At 36.4% G+C, this 27,703-nt stretch overlaps 1 protein-coding gene across 1 annotated transcript in view; it reads right to left on the reverse strand.

Annotated features, from left to right (window-relative positions):
* LOC145501856 (uncharacterized) overlaps nucleotides 1-27,703 on the reverse strand; it is a 97,695-nt gene that overhangs the window by 44,806 nt on the left and 25,186 nt on the right. The window contains exons 14-37 of the mRNA XM_081481242.1: nucleotides 27,155-27,235; nucleotides 26,580-26,633; nucleotides 26,298-26,369; nucleotides 25,123-25,200; nucleotides 23,994-24,071; nucleotides 23,194-23,265; nucleotides 22,005-22,070; nucleotides 21,026-21,097; nucleotides 20,509-20,580; nucleotides 19,891-19,962; nucleotides 16,806-16,877; nucleotides 13,525-13,596; nucleotides 13,146-13,244; nucleotides 12,517-12,591; nucleotides 11,788-11,856; nucleotides 11,230-11,301; nucleotides 10,446-10,520; nucleotides 10,105-10,179; nucleotides 9,880-9,948; nucleotides 8,225-8,293; nucleotides 6,002-6,073; nucleotides 5,376-5,447; nucleotides 4,390-4,461; nucleotides 709-774 (exon numbers count right to left, since the gene is read on the reverse strand). Coding sequence (XP_081337368.1) covers nucleotides 709-774; nucleotides 4,390-4,461; nucleotides 5,376-5,447; nucleotides 6,002-6,073; nucleotides 8,225-8,293; nucleotides 9,880-9,948; nucleotides 10,105-10,179; nucleotides 10,446-10,520; nucleotides 11,230-11,301; nucleotides 11,788-11,856; nucleotides 12,517-12,591; nucleotides 13,146-13,244; nucleotides 13,525-13,596; nucleotides 16,806-16,877; nucleotides 19,891-19,962; nucleotides 20,509-20,580; nucleotides 21,026-21,097; nucleotides 22,005-22,070; nucleotides 23,194-23,265; nucleotides 23,994-24,071; nucleotides 25,123-25,200; nucleotides 26,298-26,369; nucleotides 26,580-26,633; nucleotides 27,155-27,235 — 1,746 coding nt within the window. The remainder of the gene's footprint in view (nucleotides 1-708; nucleotides 775-4,389; nucleotides 4,462-5,375; nucleotides 5,448-6,001; nucleotides 6,074-8,224; nucleotides 8,294-9,879; nucleotides 9,949-10,104; nucleotides 10,180-10,445; nucleotides 10,521-11,229; nucleotides 11,302-11,787; nucleotides 11,857-12,516; nucleotides 12,592-13,145; nucleotides 13,245-13,524; nucleotides 13,597-16,805; nucleotides 16,878-19,890; nucleotides 19,963-20,508; nucleotides 20,581-21,025; nucleotides 21,098-22,004; nucleotides 22,071-23,193; nucleotides 23,266-23,993; nucleotides 24,072-25,122; nucleotides 25,201-26,297; nucleotides 26,370-26,579; nucleotides 26,634-27,154; nucleotides 27,236-27,703) is intronic.

Raw genomic sequence — 27,703 nt, forward strand, 5'->3', positions numbered from 1 at the left:
AGAACGCCACGTTATGGTTGCCAAAGACATCCCTTTTCAAAATTTCCCGACTTTTCACTGACGTTTCCCTGATAAAAATAGATTTTCCCACACCAAATTTATAAATACAAAATGTCAGATACAGTGGTGGCGTTCTAGCCTTCCCTTACAGCAGTCCTTTACACTCATTTATTAAGACTGATAATTTTTAAAGAAATTTCCTTCTTCATTAATGAAAGTTACCATTGAGATCACACTAATCTCAGCCTAAGATGTAACTAACTCAGCCGTGTTAAATTATTTCAATTTTCCGTGACTCGGCATAAAATTTCCTGACTTTTCTCTGAAGTTGAAGAATGTTTTCCCTGACCCTTTCCCGACCTCTGGCAAGCTTACACATAAAAATTCTGACCCCGTATTTCATGCGAGCTTACGTTGAGGTCAGGGTTGTCAAGGGTTACAAAAACATTATCATTGCATTCTGACCCAGCATCTTATGGGAGCTCAGGTTGTTGTCAAGGTTATTTAACCCGGATGCGTTTCCCTGGGTCTCTAAGTTCATAATTGATAACTAAATATTCATGAAAGATGACGTATTCAGTATGTCAGAAATATGGGACAAGAAAAGAAAAATCTGAGTTACCAACAAGATTGCAACCCTCCCTCTGTTTTGACCATCCACAAGGATAATGACCGTACAATGATTCTAACAGAATGGGCAATACTTACAGAACATTTAGACTTCCTAACGTAGGAAATGTGGGCAAGAATACAATCTCATTATCTTGTAAATATCTGCAAGGAGTAAAAAATTTGATTGTATGACTAAAATGGCACAATCCTGAAAAGGACAGGAAAAGGTAAGCAATGTTTTTGATTCTACAGCAGAAGCTAAAAAAATCGATTTTTTTACTACTCGGGCTTCCGTAGGAAAGCCCTAGTCGTAAAATGCAAGCCGTTCTTCTTCGATGTCTTCGTCGTCGTCGTAATATTTGGTCGCCAATTCGGGGTCATGGTCCCAGCGTTCCTTGCGTAGAGCGTGGAACTGGGGATGAGAATGCAACAGCTTGCTTTGTCGGAGTCACTTGAAGAGATAGATGAGAAGGTCCTTTTTTCTGTGACATTTCGTGACCGATTGCCGCGATCGTCGAATTCAGTTGCCGGAAGAAACAAAATAAAATTTGCCTTTTAAAATTCGAAAAAAAGAAGAAAAATAAAATCTCAATTTCCAGATATCGGTGATCGAACCCGGGACATTTGCACCTGGATGTATTTACTTAACCACTACACCATCGAAAAGCCAGATGGTCAAATATATTTGTTTAATTATACATACGGCAATCCTAAGTATATGCAATACAGTGTCACCGAAACCACAAAATGAAAGCTAAACGAGTGGAGCTTAACGCAAGCAAAGCGGGATGCAACGAATCGCAAGCAAACATGAGTGGTGAGCTATCGTGGTCTCATCCATTGTTACTTTATACAACAAGACGCCTAAAGGCGATTCCGTGGGATGCTTTGGCTAGGGAGCGTAGCATTGGAATGAATTGTGAAGTTACAGTAAAGTGCCACGATTAGTCAGTTAGATCAGCCATAGAAATCACCGTAGAAAGTGTTGAAGAAACCGTCATTGTGTTTGTAGTGGAAAATAGGGTAGGCAGAAAATTACTGCGCGGGCAGAGTCTCCTTCCCCGGCTCCTATTTCCTCTTTCCGGATGATTTACAAGATGGAACGAGAGAGTGTATGGTGTTTAGAAATGGCATCAAAACTGGCTGAAGTAATATTGCAACGTGGTAAATGAAATTTTTTCTTCTAATGAGGTCATATCACTTACGTTGAGAACTGCCAGAAAATCTTGAGACATGAATTGTAACGCAACGTTTTAATTATTTGAAGACTAAAATGTTGTGAAGGGCTGTATTGCTGTCAATGAACGTAATGAATCTACTCAGGCTAAAATATTAACAGGCTAAAGTACTGATTGTCTGTTATATAATCAGAAGCTCTCTTGTGTGAGAGACCAAATGAAGTAGGGTAACTACCAAAACATTAACAAAAGTATTGATTGTCCTTAGAGGTTCACTTGTGTGAGAGAAAAACGGAACGCAACGTGATACAACTGGTGTATTCCCTTTGATAATGTGTGCTTGTTTTTTCGAGATAACGAAAGGATTAAAGCTTCCATGAGAAGCATGAGGAATTCTTCTTAACAAATATTTCCCTTGGTATTTATAAATGTTAACAGTGGAACACTGAAAATAAAATAAACATCGACTGGAATACACCTTCTCGCAAACACTATTTACAAGTGAATTCTGGTAAACAGGTAAGCTCAGTGTCAGAAAGAATACACAAAACCACACGTAGCATGATTGTCGACTCATGGATTAAACTGTGAAATTTTTAATAAAAACTCTAAAACTCTCGAGGCTTAAATATCTTCAATTGGAAACCAACAAATATTTGAGCCAATTTTTGAAAAGGTTGGTGTCGACGTTTTCCGTGATGGACTCGTTGATTTTTGAATTCACTGAGTCAATGAATATCTTTTGTCAAAGTTGCTTCAAACTTCTTGTTTAGACTAAGCGTTAGGCACGTAGGCCGGATGAACACGCAGGTTCGGTTGCTGAACTCGTTGGTTCGTTTGGTAGGCCGAGTGCACAGTAAACACGTTGGTTCAATGCGTAACACGGAACGGATTATCCGCGAACTCTATTGAACTTTCACACTTCAATTCAATACACAAAGTCGAAACACTTTCTAAATTGTTTTTAATTACCTTCTTTTTATTTCCTGAGCACGTACACGTTGCTACGAGCACTACATTGTCTACACAAGCTACTCCTTGCCAGAATCGCAGAATCTTTCGAAATTACATTACTTTTACTCCTGTTAAAGTCGTGTCATCTTGCATGTGCTTCCAAGTTTAACCCAATAACAATAGTTCCAGTTGTGACGTGCATTTCATTGTCAATCAAATTTATCGATTTGCGTCGACGATAAAACGCCGGGCAAATCTTACCGTGGCCTGCCGCAGGCATCCCACGGAAAAACTCACCAAATGTCGCAGAAGGATGAAAGGTCTTCTCGTGACTACTTGCTTTATCGTGTGCTCGCTCTTCGTGAACAACGTAATATGCAGAATGCTGTGTTTTAAGAAAAAAGTTTTGGAAAGAATCGAAAAAGATATCGATCGTTTTCGGAACGGGTCAGCCCACAAACTATAATGTTTTAAAGCCTGCCAAATAAGGAAAGTTCATGGTCGTTCACACGAGATAACAAATTAGCCATATATGTATATCATACAAAACTGACTTAAAAACAAACTATGACAAAACTGACTTAAAAACAAACTATGACAAAACTGACTTAAAAACAAACTATGATGCTGTGACGAACAACTCACATGTTGAAAAAATCAAGAACCGTCGTGAGTAGAACTTCCAAGATGAGGCAAACAACACGCAATTGGATAAAGAGGATACTCAACGAAGCAACTTGAATAGTAAATATCTAAGCGTAACTCTTGTGCTAAAATATCCTGATTCGTTTATTTCTTTTATTGTGTTCAATCACCTTACTCGAAAAGTACGATTTGATATTGTGGCTAGTTTGAATTTATTTTACTTGCATTTCAAGCTTTTCAGATGCTTAGTTTCTTCCAAGTATAAGCTCCACCATGTTGGATATCTATGATGTATCATTAATAAGCTTTTTCTTCCAACATAATTTTTGTTTGAGTGGGAAAAAGGCATTAATTTGTTCCATAGGGTAGTGAGAGACACCCCGTGTGTATGTCATTAATGAATTCTTTCAAAAACCTTTAATTTTATCTGTATTTGCTGTATTTGCATTTGGAACTATTAAATTATCATAAAAGCTTTGTGAGAATAAAACTTCCCCACTGAACGGTAATTGCTAATATTTAACTGAAAGTTTATTGTCAGAATTCTATCGCTGAAAAGCTTGCCTGGAAAAAAAATACAAACACATAAATTTTTAGGCTACTGTAAAAACCCGCATATAAGAACCTAGGATTTTTCAAGTTAGCCTCCATAGGTTCTTATAAAAGTGGTGTTTACTGTGAAATTAGGCTACCTAAGTTCTTAATCAGGTTCTTAAATTTGTTTAAAAATAAACAACTTGTACTCATGGGTGTGCCTTTTATGTTGAATCATTCAGTGTTTTGGCTAGAATTTGTTCCCTCTGTTTGTATCGTATGTGATGTACTGTATTATATCTTTGAAAAAATACTCTATATTTTTAAATATAAGAACCTGTAATGAGATTTTAGCCTAAATTGGTTCTTATGTGAAGGGTGCGCAAGTGGGAAATTTTAGCCCAACAGGTTCTTACATTTTAGGTTCTTCTACGCGGCTTTTACTGTATACCAACAGAACACTTACATTTCTGTAACTCTTCCCAAGTTGTTAAATGCTCCTGTCTGAACCTCGCTGATGCTGTTCTGTCTCAGATTTCTGCACAAAGAAATTGTTACAAAATAACTCGGATTTAGCTCTTGGAATGAACAACATATCTTAAAGGAGCTATGTCAGAGTTTGTGCATCTTGAAAATTTTAGCTTAAATTTCTTTTGAAATTTTAATGTTATAATTTTTTTTGATTAAATTTCTCACGTTCGTCGTTTGTAATCCGTTTTGATCTACTCCATCCTTAACTATCCGTGTTCCTGTGTAGTTTATTATTTTACCACAATTGCTACTATTCTCGCAATCTGGACAGGTAATTTGCCGTTATCGATAGGAGTCCAGACAACGCTGCTCGCGACAATGTCTCACGCAATGCCTTTTTCAGCTCGTTCTCTTTGACGCTGATATTGTCGTACAAAACATATCGAATGTGGATTAGCGTTGTCTGTACTCTTAGCGACAACGATACGCAGCATCACAGTGGTGAAAATTTGTAGTCTACAACATTTTGACGCTAAACTACATTCGATTTGTTAATTAGCTCTTTGGTGTATTTTTATCTTAGTAAACTACTATTTTTAGGTTTCCTTCAATTGAAAGGTAATTTTGTACATGGCCAAAGTACTGTGACTTAGCTCCTTTAAAAGTAGTTAAGTTGAGAAAAGTGTCTTGGTATTGGGGCATTATTTTTGCAGTTGGCAGCTCGTTATTGTTTCATGTACCATTTGAACGTCATCCCACCAGACTCATTTAACGATGTCTTACCCGGTAAAAAAGCTTAGGAAACAGCTTTAACAAGTTCTGAGACGATTTCTTTTTTAAAATAAACGTCATTGCCACTGGAATTATTTTACATTCAAATAATAGTGAAAGATACTGGTGAGACAAAAGTTGCCATGAGCTAATCTACATGTCAATCCCAGGTACGTAGTTGTGTAAGTTGATATATCTTTCAGTACTTACAATTCTTGTAAGCTTGTTTGATGTTGAAATAAGTTGGTTCCAAGCGCTGAAATACTATTTTGTTGAAGTATTCTGCAAAGCAAAATTCAATTGTTTAATTCAATTTAATTGTGAAGCAACTCTGTTTGATGCACAACAACGAAGAAAACTTCGGAATCACAATAAAAAGGAAACAATCCTTGACTGAAAGTGTGCTTTAATCTTTTTTAATGGATTGCTGCAGTTTGCTATAACGACCCTTTCCACTCAATGAACTGTTGCTAAGCAAATGCAACCTCCTCATGTTGAAAAAGAGGCTTTTTTAACAGAAAGCTTATTACTTTATTATTAAATTTATCAAACTGACAAACTCAGGCTAGTAAATGGATCCAGCTCTCAAGGTTGCCGGGAGAGTTATAATAAGTATTAAATTTATCAAACTGACAAGACAAAAAACTTACAGCCTTCTGAGGCTAGTAAATGGGTCCAGCTCTCCAGGTTGGAGAGTTATAATAAGTATTAAATTTATCAAACTGACAAGACAAAAATGTTACAGCCTTCTGAGGCTAGTAAATGGGTCCAGCTCTCCAGGCTGGAGAGTTATAATAAGTATTAAATTTATCAAACTGACAAGACAAAAAACTTACAGCCTTCTGAGGCTAGTAAATGGGTCCAGCTCTCCAGGTTGCATGGTTAGGATCATATTATTGGACATGTCGCTAAAAAAGAAAGTCACCAGTTAATTGACCTTACCTAGTGATCAATGATTTGACTGTGATAAGAATAGGCCACGTTCGATATATCAATATTCTAACATGGCTCCGAGCCTTTCGGGTCAAAACTGTAAATTTTCTAAATTCCCAATAGAGACTTGAATACAAAGAAAACAACACCAAATATAGAAGTTTGTCCCAAAAGCCTCCGAGCCATGTTAGAATATTGATATATCGAACGTGGCCTATTGTGAATAGACAATAGCAAGACTATCTCATAGTTTTTCAGAAACTTTCAGAACTTCTCATTAGAACATATAAAGTAAATAATAAAGGTAAATCTTGTTCTACACGGGACGTTTGTGAGGTTAAAATGTTTTTAAAACGCGACGTTTCGGGCAGTTTTACTGCACTTCTTCGGACCGTAGTTCCAGCTCAACATGGAATCTCAATGTAGTTTACGCATGGGGGAACTTGAGGAATGTCTTTGATTTATTGAAGTTCCCTTTCCGACCCCAACAGTAATAAGCCGAACTACTTTTTTGACTTAAAGGAGAACGGAAGCGAAAACCCATTTTTTTAAAAAGTCGTTCTTACGAAAGCACATGATACGTCGTAATCAAATCGCTATGTTTTAGAATGTGAACTAACTTTTTAGCCTGATTGTAACAGCAAAAAGCTCCGTACCTGAACAATTTGAACGTCCGCCATTTTGGAAGCCATGTTGAAGACTTGGGTGCATAGCATGACGTCACTGCTCACAGGGGAAAAACACGCGAATTTCAAGTACCACGTTTTCACTGAGATTGTCGTCAAATCGAATTATATATGGCACTGTAGAGCTTGAAATGTTACGTTTGTGCATAATTGTATCTTATGTTGGAGGATTAACTGAGCTCAACGAAATGTTCGAAATAAATGTCATAACTGGCAAGTTATTTGTGACCATTTGTGTACATAAGGTTACATGTTATTTAGTTCTCTTGGTGCTCTCATTCTGCGCACTTGACACAAACCCACGATAGCGATCTCTAGGACTTCCCTTTGTAAACAAATCGTTTGAAAGAGAGGGTGCTATGTTATACATCTAGAAGTCGCTTGAGCTGCCTCTATGTCTGAACCAAAAACATATAAACAGGTTATATCGCAACCATTACGTTGCCATGTGAGCCTGCCACGCACGCCACGACAAAATACGAAATAAATGAAATAAATCAAACAACACTTTCTTCCAACCGAGGCAATGGTTGTTTATTAGCTTCCTGGTGCCAAAATAATCAACACCTGCTGAATACAAAAGTATTATTCACCCGAAATTATATTTTTTTTACGGCTTCCTTGTTGCACTTCCCAGATCGCACAACACTCGCATACACACCACGATGCATTTCCTCTTCGGCGCTCATCTTGACTCTCGCGAACGTCGTCTTCCTCTGACTCTGAACTGTCTCGAATAGGTTCAAAAGAATAAGGCTCGATCTCAGCCATAATGCAAGCTAAATGCAGGTTCGACTCAAGATAGATTCTTCACAAATTTTGTTGACACGAAAAAATGCGTGTGCGTAGTGACGTCACAACATGGCGGAGGGTATTCCTTTTATGGAAGTAACCGGAAGGAAAGATGTCCAAAATGGCGGACGTTCAATTTTGAAAAATGACCACAGGTTTTGGACACTTTTCGGCTCTTTCGAAAGGAAAAATTCACTTTTTCGTCCTTTTTACTACAAATCTAAGCCATTTCAATAGTTTTAAGCTCCCATATAAAATATGACTGCTAGCCTTCCGTTCTCCTTTAAGAAGAAACACCAGAGGAAAATCGCATTTTAATAAACAACTTATTGTATTGAGTTTCTGGGATTTTCTGTCAATTAAAAATGCTCCATATCAATGATTTGGTGAAAATATTAGTGGACTCCTTGTGTGTTCTTTTAGAAATAAACGAATCTGATTGCTCCTCTTTTTAAGTTCTGTTCATGATCGTGATAGTGCTCTCTTTCAAATGGAAAAATTATTGTTCCGATTTTCAATGAGCGATAATTACCTTGACTGCAGTTTGTCGACTATTCAATCAAAGTAACCCGGAGTTGGAATCTAAGTGCTCGCAACAATTTTTTCAGATCTTTCATTTTCCCAAAGAAAAGAAAAAAACAAACTCACATTTCAATGGGATTTTGATTCCGTAAAGTTCTTGATGGAAATGTAACCAGCTTGTTGTTCATTAGCTTGCTGGAAAAAAGGTGGCAAAAAGAATTATTGAGATACGCACAAGAAGACCTGAATGCCTCCAGTATGGCATTCAGTAACTGTGTCAAAGACACAGAAAAATCTGCAAATATATCGAGAGTGCGCATTCCTGCTAACCAACAAAACGACGTAAGATCGAAAAATTTTGCCATTTTGAATGACGCATGCATTTTCCATCTTCTCAACTCGTAAACATAACTTACTATAATTGAATCATAACTAAATGTTTGTTTTAATTAATGTTCACATGATAAATTTGAAATTACTATATTTATTCACCACAAAGTCAAGAAATTACACCTTTTGCTGTTCATTTACAGAAAATATCCATTCATTTGTGTCCAAATTTGTTTCAGTATGGTTAATATATTCTCATTAACACCAATATGACCTTCATTTGGACGTAAGGAACGTTCAAAAATAACATTTGCATATGAATTAACATTCAAAACCACCAAAAGAGAAACAATATCTTCCTTTGACATTCATTGGCTGTAAATGTATTTTCATTTTTGCCGAAATAAAATTCGTTGTAACGAAACGACAATCATTTACACTCTTGGACAATCCTTTTTCAATAAAAGACTTTCAATGACAGAATTTGCACGAGCACTCACAATCAATTGCATTATTATACAACCATATCCGTGAAGGTGACAATCTTTAGTACATTGAGACAGACATTACCGTGTATTCACCTAACATTAAGAGAAAACAATAGCCGATTAGCGTAATTCTTTTGAACAGAGATATAGAGCCCAATTTTCCTCGAAAATTTGATTATAGACCTAGGGACCGTATGTACCTTTTTTTAATCGTATTTTCACAATCGTCCCCTTGCAGATATAAATTCAGCCTCTTACGAACCTTTTGCGTACAACTCAGAGGGCGCACTTCAGTATACATGTGATAAAGTGACAGTTAGATTTCCCCACGAATGCCACTAAGAAAAAGAATCCCATTTGAACACAGCGAAAGGATAATCAGGGCCTAAATGTGGACAATGGTATCGTTTTATGCAAACATATTTGCCACGATGCCTCAATAGTGAGGCAATTGAGGGATAAATTGTTCAGCAAATTTGATACTGTCTCTTCCAAAAATAAATGTCATCATGGCTGTAATGTTTGTTTCACCGCACTTAAGATTGTCACGTTCATGGATATGGTTGTATAATAATGCAATTGATTGTGAGTACTCATCCAAATTGTGTTATTGAAAGTCTTTTGTTGAAAAAGGATTGTCCAAAAGTGTACATGACTGTCGTTTCGTGACAACAAATTTTGTTTCGACAAAAATGAAAATACATTTACAGCCAATGAACGTCAAAGGAAGGTATTGTTTATCTTTGATGATTTTGAATGTTGATACATATGCAGGTGTTATTCTTGAACGTTCCTTCCGCGCAAATGAAGGTCATATTGGTGTTAATGAGAGTATATTGACCATAATGAAACAAATTTGGACTCAAATGAATGGATATTTTCTGTTAATGAACAGCAAAAGGTGTAAACGATCTACCCAAATTATGTCTGCCTATTGTTTCAAAATAAGTAAATCACACTTACATTGTTTCAATTGATACACCTTTTAAAGCATCTTCATGGAAAGATTGTATTTGGTTGTTAGAAAGATCCCTAGGAAAAACAAAGATGAAGTCAAATAACAGGATGTTATACAATCTACAACAAACGCAGGGGAATAAATCACGTGTAATTAAGTTGTTACTTTGTGACTGTTCTCTCCTTTTATAAGATATACGGATGAAGAAAATTTTATAAATTGATATTTACAGAGTCTCTACGGATGATCCAGAATCTCCAAACAGCTTTCCTGTAACAGCTTGAATGGCATTGTCCTGAAGTTCACTGAGACAAAAAAAAAAATGTAATTGAATAAAAAAGCAGCTAATGATAGTTAAATGCCATGTGGCGTGAAAAACACAAGCAACCGAGAACCCCTCCCCCCTCCAACCTGCGAAGTACAAGGTCTAAACTGTAAACATAACCAGTCTGGGAATATGCTTTTCTGAGATGTCTTTAAAAGTAACAATGTCAAGCTCATTTGACTGAGTTGTCACAATAATAGTTATGAATAGGAATCAAATGGTTCTTTGTTGACTCCTTGTACTTACAGGATTCCATTGCTCACTATGAGCGACAGGAAAGGGTTTTCTTCAAACGTGGCAATCTTGCTGCTATACAGTTCACTAGAATAAAAAAGACATTGGAAAAATCATACTATTATAACTAAATTACAGAGTTCATTGCCACAGGATATTTGCATAGGTAATCACACAATTTCGAAGGCAATTTGAAATAATGAAAACTTTTCAAAGGCTGCTCATTCATTCTAGATTGCATGAGAACGATCATATGATGACTTGCTAATTATGCACTTGAAAAAGTGACCGTTGACAATCTTTGGCTATACATTAATTGATTTAGACAGTGGACAGTGATTATGGTTTTAAATACATCTTCAAAGTTTTCGGAAATTAACTAGCCAGTAACGTTGGGAAATCTTTGGAAATCTTCAGTTTGATCTTCGGCAATCTTTGGAACTCCCCGGATGGGTTCGAGTGGTCCTCAAAAACGCTGGAAAGTGTTCGGGTGATAATCATTAATTGTCTGAAGGGTTCGGGTGATGTTCGGAAGTGTTTGGAAATCTTATTATCTTCGGCTATCCTCGATGACCGTAGGCAGTCCTCAGGTGTCTTCCTACTAACTTCGGAAATTTTCACTGCATTTTACACGCGTATTACAACTTCACTCAGTGTTACACTTTTTGCACTGGTGCTACACTTGAACTACACTGCTGTTAGCAATTACAAAATTAGCAATAGATAATCACTGTATGCAGTATACCAAAAAAAACTTCTGCTGTCTGTGAGAAAATAATGAAAAGTGAATACTTACAGATCCCAAGTAACTGTCACGTCTTTGAATGCTTCAGAGGATATCGTTGTCAACTCCAGTCCATACAGCTCACTTAACACAACAGAAAAAAGAAACACTCAACATGCTGCGCTGGAAATTATAAGCTCTATATATCCTTTCACTACAAAGAAAAACTTTGGTAGCCCACGACACGCAGTTGTAAAACGTGTTACCTGATCTGCAAACAGTATGACTTGGAAAGTAATTGGCTGCAAACAAGAGTGGAGAGGTTCTGCTTTCTATCCTCACTTATTGAATTCCATCAAAAGAAAAATGCTACATTTCAAATACGTAACTATACACCGAAACGCCTTTGCATGCAGATATTTGGTAGTCTATTTGTACAGTTGAATCCTTCGACAACATCCAACTGGAAACAGAATTAATTAGCTCTTGCGGAAAAGAGGAGGTTTTCAAAACAATAAACTAACACTTGACTTTTTCGCAGAAGTTGTTAAAACCTACCATAAAAATAAATCAACAAAAAAAAATAAAACAGGGCTAAATTGAAAGTTTGTTAAATGCTAATAAACATACAGGTAGCAAATGTCCACATTATCAAAAGCACGAGAAGCAATTTTCTTTAGCACATTTGAGCCAAAGCGCCTGCAAATGAAAAGTAGTTGAACAGTAAGATATATGCACTTAACTACAACTTAATAGTGGATGATCTTGCCTACACACATGGACTTTAGAGTAATTACATCTTGAATATTGAGCTAATAATAAAAGAAATAATAAATATAATAAAATATCTATGAAGCTTAGTTATGATAATAAAGCCAAGATTGAAGGCATAAGGATGGCCCCTGCCTATTAAAGAGTCCAGTGAAAGATACAGACTTGCATACAAGCATTATGGCTGAGTGTAGACAGAGATCTGGAAAACTGTTAGCTTGCCAGAGGACATTTTCGCTCATGAACACTACAGTTAAGTTTATGTAACTGACCTTCTCTTTAGGCACCGAAACTGACTTCGATCACTTTTTCAAAATATCAAGGGCACTCGTGGTCTAACTTGAATTTAATTTAATTGTTTTAAAACTCGTTTAAACAAATATCTAACTAAAAACAATGTCACTTACATGTGATTATAGTATGTCCATTGAACGTTTTTGATTCAAATTTCTCTCACTGCACAATCTCAGTTTTTCTAATCTTTTCATCAAACTCTTTTGTTCATATAGTTAAGCCCAATTTGATGTGAACAAATATCCGCCTATGGTGACTAACAAAGAATCAAGCTCATCAGCTCTATACACTTACATTGTGCAACCAGATCCTTGTATATTTTGAAAGGCTCCAGATTCAATAGCGGAGATTCTGTTGCCTCCAAAATTCCTTGAATAACAAAATGGAACATTGCATCAAAAGCCATATTTTTCACTTTGTAGAGATAGTAACAACACAAATAGATTGTATGATAACATTTTAGAAATACTGTTTTTAAAACCTTGTGGGAAAAGGCAGGCTAAAAAAAAACGCACGGCTGATTGTCTGGGGAAGGTACAATTTTGATCTTGGGCAAGTGTTTCAGTGGAAAATACACAAAAAGAGCCACAATATAGTATTCCCTTTTGAACAGACTATTCCCTCCTAGAAAACTCGGGCTTGTTGCCTAATTGTAAATACAAAGTAGGTCTAAAAACAGAAGCATATCAAAATGTTAAAAAAAAAAATTAAAAACCGGATCATTTATGTCATATAAGTGGTAATGGTATGATCCTACAATTGAGGACTACCAGAAACTGCAATGTCAATAGTGATGTCAATTTTATTACCATTGTATTAAATTGTATTTATTTATCATTTGCAATTAATTATTATCAATTATTTTAATTAACTAATTATGAAATATAATTATTAAGGTATTTACGTTCAATGCTTGTACGTACCACAGAGTATTTCGTGAAATCTCTGAACAACTTCCTGAGCATGTGACATTAACAAATGTCCCACTGCCAATTGTGGTGATTCTGTTATTTGAGATGTATCTGCGAATGCAAAGTTATGTCTGTTCACGGCTGTTTTGTTTCATTGTTTGGTTTACATCAAGAACGACAGCAAAAGCAAACTCCAAAACAATCGTCAACAACTAAGACACTGTAGTGTTCAATGCGGCAATCACTTATTAAAAAAAAAACCATTTGCCAGAAAGAAAATCAGCACAAAAAATTACCAAGGCAACAGTCCTGTAAAATGGCTGCAGAACTGCATATTACACTAGAACATGACTTCACTAAAAGCACTCGCCGCGATTCTAGAACTACTTACAGTCTATCAAATCGTTTGTTGTGAAAATCTCCACCCACTGGAAGTGTTGTGAGCTGATTATTCCTAAGGTCCCTGTAAAGGGTATTAAAAAAGTGTCACAAGATAAACTACAGCTAATAATGTACAAAATACGAAAATGTGAAAAATGGCATTTTACCAAAGTTAGTGTTATATTTAAACTTCTAGAAACGTCTGTGATTATCAAACATGATAAACAACACTGTTTATTAGTTATATAACTTATGTAGGACTTACAATGTGAACAGTATTTCTGTAGTTACTCGACTGAGCCTTAGCCAGTTGAGTATCCACTTGTACTAACTTAAGTATTTTATTTACTGATTTGTGAGTTTTAGGGATCAGCCTTTTTGAAGTTCTGTGATTTTCTGCGTGATCTGTAATTACTGATAACGGCACTGATAGCTTCGCTCCGTCTATTTTGGGGCATAGTGGCTTTCCTTTGACCTTTAAAGTTATATGAATATGCTTTTAATTGATTTTCCAACCGCCAGAAAATGTATTACCTAAAGAACTCAAGGAAATCGAGTTCCGAAGTATCCCCTAGATATATCTATCGATTTTTAGTTCAGGATTCTTATGTCAACTTGAGCGCTGACTTCCAGTTTCGTAGATCAGTTAAAGCTTAAGCAGCGATTTCATTACAGGTGAATATCGTCTTGTAATACTTAAAGTTAGTGCCTATCAATATTATTGTACTGAATAATTTTAAGGATAAGTTTAGCACAGTGAGAAATTAAACTTTGGTTAGCAACAGAAATAAAGTAAATAGTATCTATGGCAAACCTATTTGCCACGTAATCGGCGTGAGGTCACGTGGGTGTCCAGTTACAGGTATTCAATTTGAAATTTTTGTAATTGGATACCTACGCCATTCGCACGTCAATTACGCGCGCTTCAATGGCATCCTTCTTAATGTTTCCTACAGTTGTCAAAACTTATGAAAAGCGCTGCAATGTTTTTCGCTCAAAAGAAGTTCTCAAAAGACATTTAATTCCGAAATTTGTTATAGATATGATTAATTAGTAATTGGACCTCGTATCCAAACCATATATAATCAGTGATTGCAAGATGAGAATTTTGCAAGAAGCTGAGCTTAACAGGTTAGTGAAAGTTGATCTAGATGAAGAAGGGAAAATTATCGAAGGGAAAATTATTTCATTTAGTAAGAACTCAGAGAAAAGGGAAACGAACAGAGATTTGAGAAGGTCACCATATTAAAGCAACTCTACTAGCTAAATTTTGTTGTTAGCTGAAAGCCGGCACCGAGTACCTCTGCTCATTAAAGTGCACCTAACCCCCAAAATGTTTTTTCGCTAGAACGAATCTACTTATTATTTGAAATAGTTCTGCGAAAAAATTTTTGAATTCCGTTAAATCCTCGATTTTCTATGCCACGACGAAATCTCGAAAATAGCTCCAAAACACCGCCATTTTGTTTCACGACCGAGTTTGAGGAGAATGGGTCCAGCGGCTCTTGTGACGTCTACCCAGGAAGGTTGGATATCTCATTTCCTCTCATTTCCTTCAGGATGGTGCAATACACATTCGAAAAGTGCGCAGAAACGCCTTCCAGAGGTGCTATCGGCTGTTGCAGCAATATTCCAGATTTAAAGAAAGATATACTGTACAATTTACTGACGATGATCGGCTAATGGTGCAATAAAGACGTAAACGATGGTTGATTTTGTCGAACCGAAACAAGCGAACTGAATCTGTGAGAACCATTGAAGAACTCTCACTGGAATTTGTTCCGCAGACTTTCGAACGCTATTTTCATAAATTTTCTGCTTAAAGCTAACCAGCAATTTGTAGAAATACTACCTACAACCTATATCTTCCAATCCCGCAGTATTTATAACATAACCGGCAAAGTTGTGTGATCCGGTCATGATCAAGAAGCGTTATACTGATATGTAAATAGATCGCAACTGTACGCCCCTAACCAACACTTATTTCTCTTTCGATTTAGATGAAAGTCGAAGATTAATCCTCTAGAATTACATGATAACAAAATTGTTAGACTCACAGAGTTTTTCGAAGGTTTGGAAATCAGCAGTGCGACAAAGATTCTGTGCAATAGCGTCGAAAATATGACCGCGTAACTTTATCTGCGGACCGCCTAGCGAACACATCCTTTTCGCTTATCCGACGAATTTCACTGCAAACTTTGAGAACAATTTACACTGGCTATTTGGAGTTACGACTTAAAACGTGTGACAATGTGAAATCGGTAATTGTATGAAATGTTTCCTTCCGCCTTGCTTCCCGCAGCTTCAAAAATACAGGTCCAAACAATACGATTTTCAATCGATCGAAGCCAATGTTTTGGAGGTCATCCAGTCTCGAAAACTGCAACACGTACGTCGCTCTTATAAACATGAAGCATTCAAGTGAAAGTAAAACACAAACTGGATTTAACAGAACCTTGACAAAATACATTCTCGGTAAGGACAAATGTAAACGGGCTATAAACACGCGTGGGAATCTTATGTTTAGTTGACGAAATTACCATCCAAAGCAGTCCTTGAGTTTTCTTTCCTGCTTTTCGTTTGCCTGCTCCTCCACTTCGTATCTAGCTTTCCATTCCTAATACACAAGCAGCTCGTCCGCAAAGAAGTCTTCCCCGTCGTCGCTTGAAATATTGTAAATTGCTCTCAAAGCTCTAAGCAGTGAGTTCACAGTTGTCGAACGTGCTCGATCGAAGTTTATTTCGGAGCCTTCCGAATCGAAACTTAACTCTGACTACAGTGACGAAAAAGAAATGATTCTGAGACAAAACTTGGACGTTTTAGTCCCAAAATACATCGGAACGATTAGTTTTGCGTTCTATTTTCTCAAGCAAATACAGAGAGTTGACTAAGGCGCTATTGTGTTTGGTTCCTGGGTAGACGTCATCAGGTACCGCCGCCCCACACTCCCTAAAACGCGGTCGTGAAACACTTAATCGCGACTTTGAAAGGGCATAGAAAATCGAGGATTCAACCAAATTCAAAAATGTCTTCGCCCAAATGCTTCAAATAAAGTCTAGATTTGTTTTAGCGAAAAAAAAATTTTGGGGGTTAGGTGCACTTTAAGCTGCATGTAGTTTCCTCCAAAAGGCACTTTTGACCGGTACCTTTACAAAGGAATTGAAATTATTTCAGAAGAATATCCTGCAAAAGAATTTATCTTCATCTCTAACTGCCACCCAACATTTACCCATAATGCAAAAACATCATGGACCATTTCTCTATTAGTTACCAAAATAAGGGGCCACTTACAAGACAGAAAATGTTGTCATAGCTAATAGAGTTCCATCTTCAATAAATGCAATTTCATTGTTCTGTAAATATCTAAAAAGAAGGAACACATTATTTGTGAACAAAGCTCATAAGTCTACAACATTTTTTGAACAATATAAGAGAAATAAAAAGATAATAAATAATTCATCTCTAATGATCAGTTGCTTGTTGAAGAATTAAACAAGAAATATAATCAGTGAGTAACTCAGTACAGACGTTTTTCGCTATCCAGCATCGTAAAGAGTTCAATTTGAACCCACAGAGAGGACATTCCTGTGAAATGACACTTTATCTAATTATACTGAAAACACCAAGTCGCCAAATGTACGAACCCTCGCCACATTATGTCTTGTTTTAGGTGAAAAAGAATAATTAACCAAATAATATGACTTTCAGATAAACAGGAATGCTATCAAATGCGATCAAATCGTTTACCAACTTTGATATCTACGTAACTCTTAAAAGGGGACTACCAAAGCGATTTTGCTGTGCATATTTTTGGACAGAACAGATGAGCTAGTACCTTCCCTTGTACATATAGAATATATTAAGATATTAAGTAAAGCATTGAAGGGAGAGCAAACTGTAATTACTGTTAGTTTTAATGCTTTTCCAAGTCTTAACTGAAAAACTTAAAAACAGCTTCTTCCAGACTTTTTTCAATTTGGCAACACAACCTCGTGCGTGCGTAATCTTTATGACAATCCCTTATAGGCTCAGTGTACTTAGTATGCAGTAATGTTTAACAAACTAAACTAATATATGAAAGTTTCGATCAATGAAAATATATCTTTTAGGTTTTGAATTTTAGAGGTCATGCTCCTTTAACTATAGATAATTATGTTGCATACTTTCAAAATGTCCATGATATAGCTATTTAAGAGCAAATGTACACAAGGATCAAAAATACCTCGGTAAGGCTTGAAAAATAGAATTTGCCGTACTGTTGCATATAAGTAGGCCCTAGTAAAAGTAAAAACGCTATTCAGTTTTTTTCTTCAAATGTCTTGGTATTTCCGAGAAAAAGGACATTATCGGTTTCACGTCCAGACATCAATCTAACGAGTTCTAACTGGGCTGAAAATTGACCAGTTTCATTCAATTCGCATTTCGCAACTATTGAGCACAGAAAAGTTGTAATACAACCAACTTAATGCAGAACTATTCCTTGTCCAGAAAAGCCCAGTCTCAAGAATATTCGATTTATCTAACTATTTAGCGGTAAACAAAACCAAAGTGTTCTCCAATATGCCATGTCTCGGAATTCCAAAAGATTCTAGATTCTAACTATACTAGGATAGGTCTTTCAATATGTGTAAAGTTTAGTTTGGGCAAATGATTAGGCACTCGTCAAAACATTATTCAAATCATACACAAACAAATTAAAATCACGCCAGCAGTGGAATGCGTGACCAAAAGTACTACCATTGTTTTTGCCATTAAATCACTTCAATTCGAAATATCACAGGAATATCAGCTCGACTTAAGCATAAACCAACATATCTATGTTTACCTTAGCTGGGTTATCATGTCTTGACTGTCAAACAACATTCCTATCCTGCCATTTCAACGGTGTTCCATTAGGTTTGCATAACCTGTACGCATTCGTCTGGTGATTTTGAATTCCCCAAATCGCTCAATATTACCAAGTTCCTACGTAAATGTTCCTACATTTTCCGTTTTGTTGTTTGGTACAATCATTCAACCTGCTATCAGGCAGAAATCCCTAGTAATTAGCAGTAACAAATAAGCCGCCATCTTCGATGGCTCCGTGTCTCTCATTTGCATATTGTCCAGCAAAAGTGTTTGCGCACCGGGTAAGGGTAGAGTGGGAATTAATTCCGAAAGAAAAAGTGTTAGAATTTTTCCAATATCTCGATGTTAGTTCCAGTTCAGGGCCTCCTTTCTTAGTTAAAGCGATAAAATGCTACACACGAACCAGGTCTTTGTGGCTTAAAATTCAAACAAAGAAAAGTAACTTTGTTAAAAGCTCTGAAATCCCGACCCTCACCCCCATCTAAAATATGTTGTAACGCACGGGTCTCGGATAACACATCTTCAGTCAAAATGGAGGACTTTCAAACGTCTTCAAAATGGAAAATGGAATGACACAGATAGATAACACAGATAGATGATACATACATGGGGCTTCGCAGTAACTGTTTTTTTTTCAAAGTCGGATATTATATGAGTACTGACAAGAACACCGCTGAAAATTATCTGCAGGGAAAGAATCAGTTTACAAGATTCAGGATATTACAAACCGAGGTAGGTGAACACGCTATTATTATGTGTATGTCATTTATACTGCTCGGTAATGCTGACGTTTCGAACTGAAGTAACATGCCGATACGATGATAATACTTTTGGTCACACACTCGGAAGCTGCTGGCGTGATTTTGTGTCTTTTGTGAACGATTCTGGATAATTTTTTGACGACTGCCTAATCATTTGCCCAAACTGCACTTTACATATATTGAAAGACCTGTCCTAGTATTGTTAGAATCTAAAATCTTTTGGAATTTCGAGACATGGCACATGGTCAAAATGACAATTCTTTTCACCGACTGACTAACTCAATATTGGAGAACAATCTGGTTTTGTTTACCGCTAAATAATTAGATTAATCCAATATTCTTGAAATCGTCCTTCTTCAGACAAGGAATAGTTCTGCAATAAGCTGATTGTATTACAACTTTTCTGCGCTCAATAGCTGCGAAATGCGAATCGAATGAAAATGGTCGATTTTCAGCCCAGTTGGGACTCGCTAAATTGCATGAAATTGAGTCTGAAAGTTAAATCGTAAATGTCGCTTTTCTCGGAAAGACAAAACTATTTAAAGGAAAAAACTACAGCCTGTTTGCACTCTTGTTAGGGGCTAGCTATATGCAAAAGACGAGCGAATTTGAGTTTTCTAGCCTTGCCGAAGAAATTTGATTTTGTTTGATTTTTGTGGGAATTTGCTCTTAACATTTCTTCTAATGCCTGTAGTAATATTACTCCTAATGGTCAAAAGCACACAACACAGTCATGGTAGTTAAGAAATATAGGGAAATTCACTTACAGATTAGTCAGTGAACTTAAATCCTTGAACACAACATTCAAAATTCTGCAAATCTGGTTGTCTTGCAAATTCCTGCAATTTACATAAATGAAATAACTTGTTTTTGCAGTATAAATAAAATGTTTCTTATTTATTGTTATTACTATACTGTTTTCGATGTATTAACATTCAGCTTGGCAGGAAGCCTAGAGGACACAAACAAAGGAAATTGAATGACATGCTTATTCCTTTCTTTTAACTGTGTCATCTAGGCCTCAATATCAAGCTGAATTTTAATATATCGAGAGTAGCCTATTAATTGATTGGAATTTTAAGTGGCATATCCCAAAGGAAAGTTTTCAGTTTGACCTGAAATTTGTAGTGATGGTTTCAGAGAGCAAAACCGGAGAACCAGGAGAAGAAACTGCGGATCAGAGTGAGCACCAAGATCAAACTCAACCCACTCAAGTCCAGCAATTTGAACCCTAGTCAGATTGGAGGCAGGCGAGTGCTCTATCTATCTCACCATCCTTGCTCCCCTAACAGCTAAAATACAACCAAGCTTTGCTAGCCTTACATTTGTTTAGGAGCCACAGTAAAACGACTGTTAAAGCAAATGTAAGCAATACATAAACTTACAAGGTTCGCAGGTTTCTCAGTCCATGAAATGCAGTGTTTGGTACAACGTTGATAAGGTTATTTTGAAGATACCTGATAAAAAAAAAATTGCATTACATTGATTAATTAATTCTGCGCGTCATGTAACGAGGGTAAAGAAAAAGAGTGGCAGGTTCTACACTCTCATTTCACCAACTCCGCATTAAACAACCTTGTCAGTTTGTCATAACATTCTGTAGAAATCAAACTTTGGTTACTTCAGACAGAAACAGCATAATTATAGCTTACTGTCGATCTATCATTATTAAAACGTGTTACACCCTGTGCCTACCATCTAATTTAACCTGCTAAAAGAGTGTTTATGAAAGTCTCACAAGAAAAAAAAGATTGGGTAAGTTTGAAGGTGTGCAAGCCGAACAAGGGGATCTTGTTAAAGTTGCTAAGTTCTCACTTTTTAACAGGACTATTTTGTAACAATAAATAGTTATAATTAACTTATGAAAAGAAGTTGACTTGTGATTCTTTACTCTATACTTACAGATATTCCAGCTGTGTCAAGTTTGTAAACTGATTTTCGAGTATGAAATTAAACTTGTTGTTTCTCATGTCGCTGTAAAGACAATAAAATACAACACAACCAGACACATCAGTTAATGACGTCGAAAATCGCCAGATCATTTCCAACTTCTTGAGACATCTTTGACAAACTTCTGAGCACTATTATCTCAAGAGCTTTGAGCTCAAATTCATTTACTGATAATTGACATCTCTGCATCACACTTGAAATTGTATTAGCTAGTTCAAACAGCAGCCATTAGAGGAATGCAACGGGAGTCAAAAACAATTACTGAAATGATAAACTGGCAATGTTCAAGCACTTCCACGGCAGTAATGCCTAAAACATGCAAGTTTGCACAGAGCTTACTATCTATTACACGTATACGCTTTCAGAAGCTGGTTGTATTTAGTTGTAGTTTTAGATAATTCAAAAGAATTTTTACCCTCAAACGAGATTTGTTTTGCTAATTTAAATGCATAAAAAAATTTAAATTGGTAGCCATTTTTGAATAGGGTCTATGAAACTCAATATAAGCTAGGGTGTTGAGAAATCCCTTTTTGACTAGAAATCTGTTAATGAGAGGTTAATAACAGTGAAGTTCTTTGGGAAGCAAGGGAGGATAAGTGTAAACCACTGGTTACATTCTGCAAAGGGCGTGAAAACCATAAGGCACAACTGGAAAACGATCTTTGATATCTAGTAATTGGGCACCTAGAGAAAATTGTTTCATAACCCCGCCCCTCTTAGCCCTAATTTAATGTTGTACAGGCGCTGTAGTCTGGAGAGTTTTCGATGTACAAAAACATCGACATTATTTGAGAGGGAAGGGGATAATGTATATATGCTCGAGACTAGCATTCAACACTGCAGTGTCTAAACAAATTTCACGCCTATTGAGACTGCAGTAGTCAAAACGTCCACAAGTCTACCACTATGTAAATAATGTGGTAGTTCTTACATTTCTTCAATGCCATCAGGAAAAGCTCCATTCTCAATAGCAATGATGTCGTTTGCGTCGAGATAACTGTCAGATAGAAGCGAAACAACACACAGCTCAGTTATATTTCTAAAACCTTACTCCACAGAACAACTGACAAATGTTGTGCCTTCGAAGGCCCAAAATTCAACTAGCTAATTACCCCCAAACTATATGTTCTCTGTATCACAAGAACTTGTAAACAGTTCTCCAAAGACATGTCAGATAATAATGGAACAAACCTCAGGATTTGAAAAATTGAAATCTTCAAAATTTGCAGCTTGTGATGAACCGTGAACCATGCATTTTGCGCAGTTCAACCACTGTTCAAACTGCCGCAATTTTACTAGTTGTTCGATGGCTGAATAACGCTATCTGCCGAGTAAATCGCTATCCAGTGGATAAGTGCTAACAAATAAACCATGCTATCCACTGGATAGTGACTTATCCGGCGTGTAGTGCTATCCAACGTTCATGTAGACAACAACAACAACAACCTTCCACTTAGAAAAAAGTTACATTGTACAGAATAAATTAATTCGATCAGGCAAAAACCACTCAGAATAGTATAAACTAAACGAGCTGAGTAGTTTCAATAAATTATGAGCTTGCATTTTCTGGGTCGTATACACACATGCAGCTACTAGAGAGGATAAGAACAAGATAAGAAGATAAATAATGAAGTAATGAAATAAATTAATTTAATTAATGTAAAGGAAATACATTTAGGAAAAAAACTGAAAAGAAATGAAGAAAAAACGGTAAAACCTGAAAATGCTACATTCCAGCAACATTCATAGTATAAGTGACGTACAACTTGTATCCATAGCAGTGTATCTTCAATAAAATGTGTAATATACTCCTATATGCACTCAGCTGATTTTCACAGAGATTGATATGCAACCTAGCATTTTGCCTGGGGTTGAGAATTTGACACTCTTTCGCAAATTGACCAGGAAAAGAAAAACTTTATAATTATACTCAGGAAAACATAGACTGAAAACATAGGAAAGTTATTTTAGATAGCAAGTTAAGGTCAAAACCATGTAGAACTGCTCACTGAGTAGTTAAGCATCATGATGAAAATGCAAATAGATGTCGACACATACAACCCTCCCTTTCTCTGCTAATAAGAATTCTTAAGGATAGAGTGGTCAAGAGTGTTACTTACAGAGTGCGTAGAGTATCCAGTGCTGCAAATGTTCCTTGTAGAATGTATGTGAGAGAGTTAGAGCGCAAATTCCTGAAAACACATTTTGCAATTAAACAATAAGTAGTAGCTTGAAATATTCTAAGCCCTGATAGCTTGCCTGTTCAAAACTGAATGGCCTGTGTTCTTTTCCCCATTTTTGACGCTGATCATTGAACACAGGGCTGGACAAAAGTGCCCCCATTATGATTATTTGTACTTCCCCTAAATCCCTTAAAAGACTTTCAAAGATTTTGAAAAAAATCTGTGATGAAAGATCTTGTAGCGATCTTAGCAAGGATCTTCCACAACCTTCAACGATCCAGCAAAATCTCTGGGCCAAATCGATGATCAACACTTTGACCAAACCTTAAGGATCTTGGTTAAAATCTTTGAAGACCTTGACCTGGCAAAAAAATATATCGCCACGACTCTTGAGAAGGTGCTTTGACAATCTTGATTAAGATGCTTGTTAAGGTCATCATGAAGATCCTAAAGGATCCTTGATAGAACACAATGCAATTACAGGGGATGCAGGGAAGAATGCAGTGCATTGCTCAAACTTGGACTACTTGATCCAGAGTCTGATGTACAATCCATTAGACCATTGCAACTCTAAATCTGTACATGTGGTTAATAACTGCAATTATTGTTCACAACCTGCGCATAATATTGCATAATTGTGAAATTTATGTTTTGGAAAAAACGTTTTCAAACGTCTGGCAAGATAGCAATTCATTAGATAAAATCAAAAGACGAAGAGTAACTCATCTATTACATACAGTTGAGTGACAGCTGGCAAATGGCTTTTCCCTTGCACGGCGAGTGGAACATAATGAAACCTGTTATAGTCCAGATGCCTGCAATAAAATAAGAACCTTTGTCGCTAACCTTAAGGATTCCCCTTGCTATTTTCCAGAAGCATTAAAATGAGTATCAGAATGAATCTAGAACTGCTGTGAGTTTGCTTTGCTATCATGCTTTATAAGAAAAAAGTGAAGCCTTGGTTCCGACTGGTTCATAGCTGCCGAAGCTTATCGCGGTTTCTGAATCATGAAGCGGCTAGGAGTATTTCTACTCCCTCTGATTGGGATGCTAGTCAATCCCAGGTCACTCCCCGCAATTTGTTAGGTTTCCCTGACAATTCGCCGTTACCCATTTCTACTCCTGGGTGGAGAGAGGCACTGTTAGAGTAAAGTGTCTCGCCCAAGAACACAACACAGTATCCCCAGCCAGAGCTCAAACCCGGACCGCTCGATCCGGGAACAAGTATACTAACCATGATGCCACTGCGCTTCCTATCATGCTTTATAAAAGGACTTGAATTATCACATCGCTTATTCAAACAACTGCAGTGGACATTAAAATTCAAAACCTTCGACTCAATCGTGTACCCTGCAATACGTTTTGGGGCTGCTTGACAATGTCACACCAATGAAGTAAACTTTTCTCTTCTGTTTTGCCTTGTTAATTAGTGATTTTGTATTAAGTAATTCATCAAATTTCACCATTTTCGATACACACCTGCATGATTGAAATCGATAATTTTGTAATCTTAGTGAATTCCAATAAATTGAACCATTATTCATGCAACAGTTAAGTGTTCTCAGTGTCAAAGGGAGTTCAGGCTCTTGAAAATTCCCTTCAGTACAGTTTTTCGCCCTCCACAGTGAATATTTGTCTGTTTTTTTGGAGAGTCAAATCGATAAATTCCCTTAAGTCAATTAGACTAGTCACTACGTTTGCTTTGGCTTCTTGCTTGATTTGTCGAAAGGCAAAACTTGCAACAGACAACCAACACTACTATTTCTTGATACAGGCACAATACTGCGAGTCAGAACAAGGGAGACAGGTCAAAACCGGTGAAAAAAATGGTAACTATTGCTAAGCATAGTAGCTAAATCCACTTACAGTGTTACTAAACTGGACATATTCCTAAATGCCTCTGGGTGAACTGTGGAATTAGTGAGCTGGTTGTTTGAAAAGTACCTGCAAACAATAAAAAACAGTTAATCATATCTAATACTAAGTAATATAGGAAGTACCCAGGAATAATTCAATAAGGTTTGTATAAAAATTCCATTACATGGGCATTGAAAAAAACGATAAATGGGCAGTGCGCAACCATCAGGTTGTAATGCATACTGAAGTTTGCTATGATTGAAAGAAGTGTAAGAGGCAATCTAGCTTGGGTCGTGTGGCAGCTCTTCCAAGGTCTCACATGAATGGCTTGACGCCCTCTGCGAGCGCAAAAGAAGAAACAACATAAACAATGCCACAAACCTGAAAATAATAACAGTAGCTACATGACGACGAGAAATGCCATTGAAAATTAAAGAGGGAAGTTGGTAACAGTTTCCAAAACTTTCCAGCACTGGTGTTTTAATGGACCAACAGTGCCACTCTTAATCAGTTGACGCTACAGTGATGGTATCAAACATTTACAAGCTGATGATCATGAGAGATGCTATACTTCCAGCTGGCTTCTTAAATTCTAAACCAAACCTCCCAAATGGATGCACAGCTCTGATATGAAATATTTCTGCTATATCGTAGCCTCAGACTTAAAAATATTTTTTAATGAAACACATTCCCAGTAAGCTTTCTGCAAGTTCAAGCAGTGTCCAGGCAGGCGAAATGGCAAGAAAGTTCATCTACCATTCAGCTTGTTACTTTTGCATAAAGTACAACTGAAAGTGAGTTCTGAAGTTCTCTACAAGCCATAGTAACAAACGAGCTGACAAAATACCTCATGTTCTTGTAATACAAAATGTGAGATAAAATTATTAGGAATAAAATTTAAAACATTGGTAATATGACTTATAGATTTTACCCCCACCACTGACAGTTTCTTGCACAATCTGTATTGTGCATTTGAAATCTTTATTGTTATTGCCATGGAGAAAAACTTTGTGGGCCAGCATGCTACCCATAGGCATATTGATGAAGTGCATCAGCCAATCAGAGTATACTCTTTGTTGAAGCTGTATTTATCACTTTATAGTAAAACAATTCTGAATTTCCTACTGAGTGTGAATGTAACAGATGTGAAGATGTGTAACCATGACATTAGTTGTGCAACTTACAACTGTTGAACATTGTCAAGCATCCATAGATCCTCCTCTTGAACGCTTGATATTTCATTATTGTGGAGAAATCTGCCAAGAAATGAATGTCAACAGTGTATTTTAAAGAAAGATTGACTCACATGTGACATACACTGTAAACAAAGAATTTACACGTAAAGTCAGAGAGTAAATTAAATTAAAGTACGTGTACCGACAATCTCAGCAACTAAATTTCTATAATAACAGTGTACATACATATGTTTTGAAAATTACCAATTGGCAAGAAAATAAAAGTCTTACAATCTTTGCAAGGCGGTGATTCTTTCAAATGGTTTATGAACATTTTGCTGAGTGCTGAAAATTAAAAAGATACATATTAAGCAGTAAGCAGTAATTATGCTTCGACAAGTAACAGTGCTAAATGAGTGCACTGGAACCGTGCAACACACTTAATTAATGCTACTGAACAAAAGATTCTTGTAATAACATAAGAGTGAGACATAGGTGTAGAGCAGTGTATTTTGTAGTTGTTACCTACCATTAATTCCACCTAAAGAAGATATGAGCAGTTTACCGTACACTAAACAACTAAAAAGTGAACTGATCAACATGACTCGTGTCGCTCGTGTCATGTTGATCAGTTCCCCTTTCACATTTCATTACCGAGCTTAAAATGCACCATCTTTGTTCTCTTATCACTAAACAACTAGTGTGGAATCCATTATAACTCAAATCCAATAATCCAAAAGAAATGTTAAAATATTAACAGTTTTAAAACTGATAAATAATATTTTAACAGTTGATACTTTTCATTTGTTACTACATACTGAGGTTACTTCAAGTTTTACATGTATCATAAATATAAAATGACTTACGCGTGAAGATCTTCAAGTAAAGGTGAGAACTCTGAGCTGGTGAAACTTGACAACGAAGTAATAGCATTATTTTCTAAATGCCTGAAAAAAGCAACAGATTACCAGCATAAAAAATACAAATGTCATTACCTTGTAAGATGTAAATGACATAAGGTACTCTACACTACTGGATAAATTATAAATTATTCATACAAATATGTAAGTAGAAACAATAGCACAATGTTATTGTGATAGAGTGACAACAGTTACTGGATTGCTGTATTTTATATGTCTACACGTTGCTTTACTTGTCAATTGCATGGTCAGGAGTATAATCTAAAAACGCAAAAATGTTTTAATTTCAATTAAATGCGACTTCCTGAAAATCGCAAAATTAATATCCGGCAAAAAAAACAAAACAAAAACAAAAACAAAAAAAAACCAGACCTTTACAATCGCAAAAGATTAGTTCCCGCAAAATACAAAAAGTCTTTGATTCGCAAAAATAAACTCCCGCAAAAATTTGTTGCCACACGGTATATCAAAGAAGAGATATTAAGGTCTGCATTG

The sequence above is a fragment of the Orbicella franksi genome, chromosome 10 (assembly GCF_964199315.1).
Source record: "Orbicella franksi chromosome 10, jaOrbFran1.1, whole genome shotgun sequence".
NCBI classification, from domain to species: domain Eukaryota; kingdom Metazoa; phylum Cnidaria; class Anthozoa; order Scleractinia; family Merulinidae; genus Orbicella; species Orbicella franksi.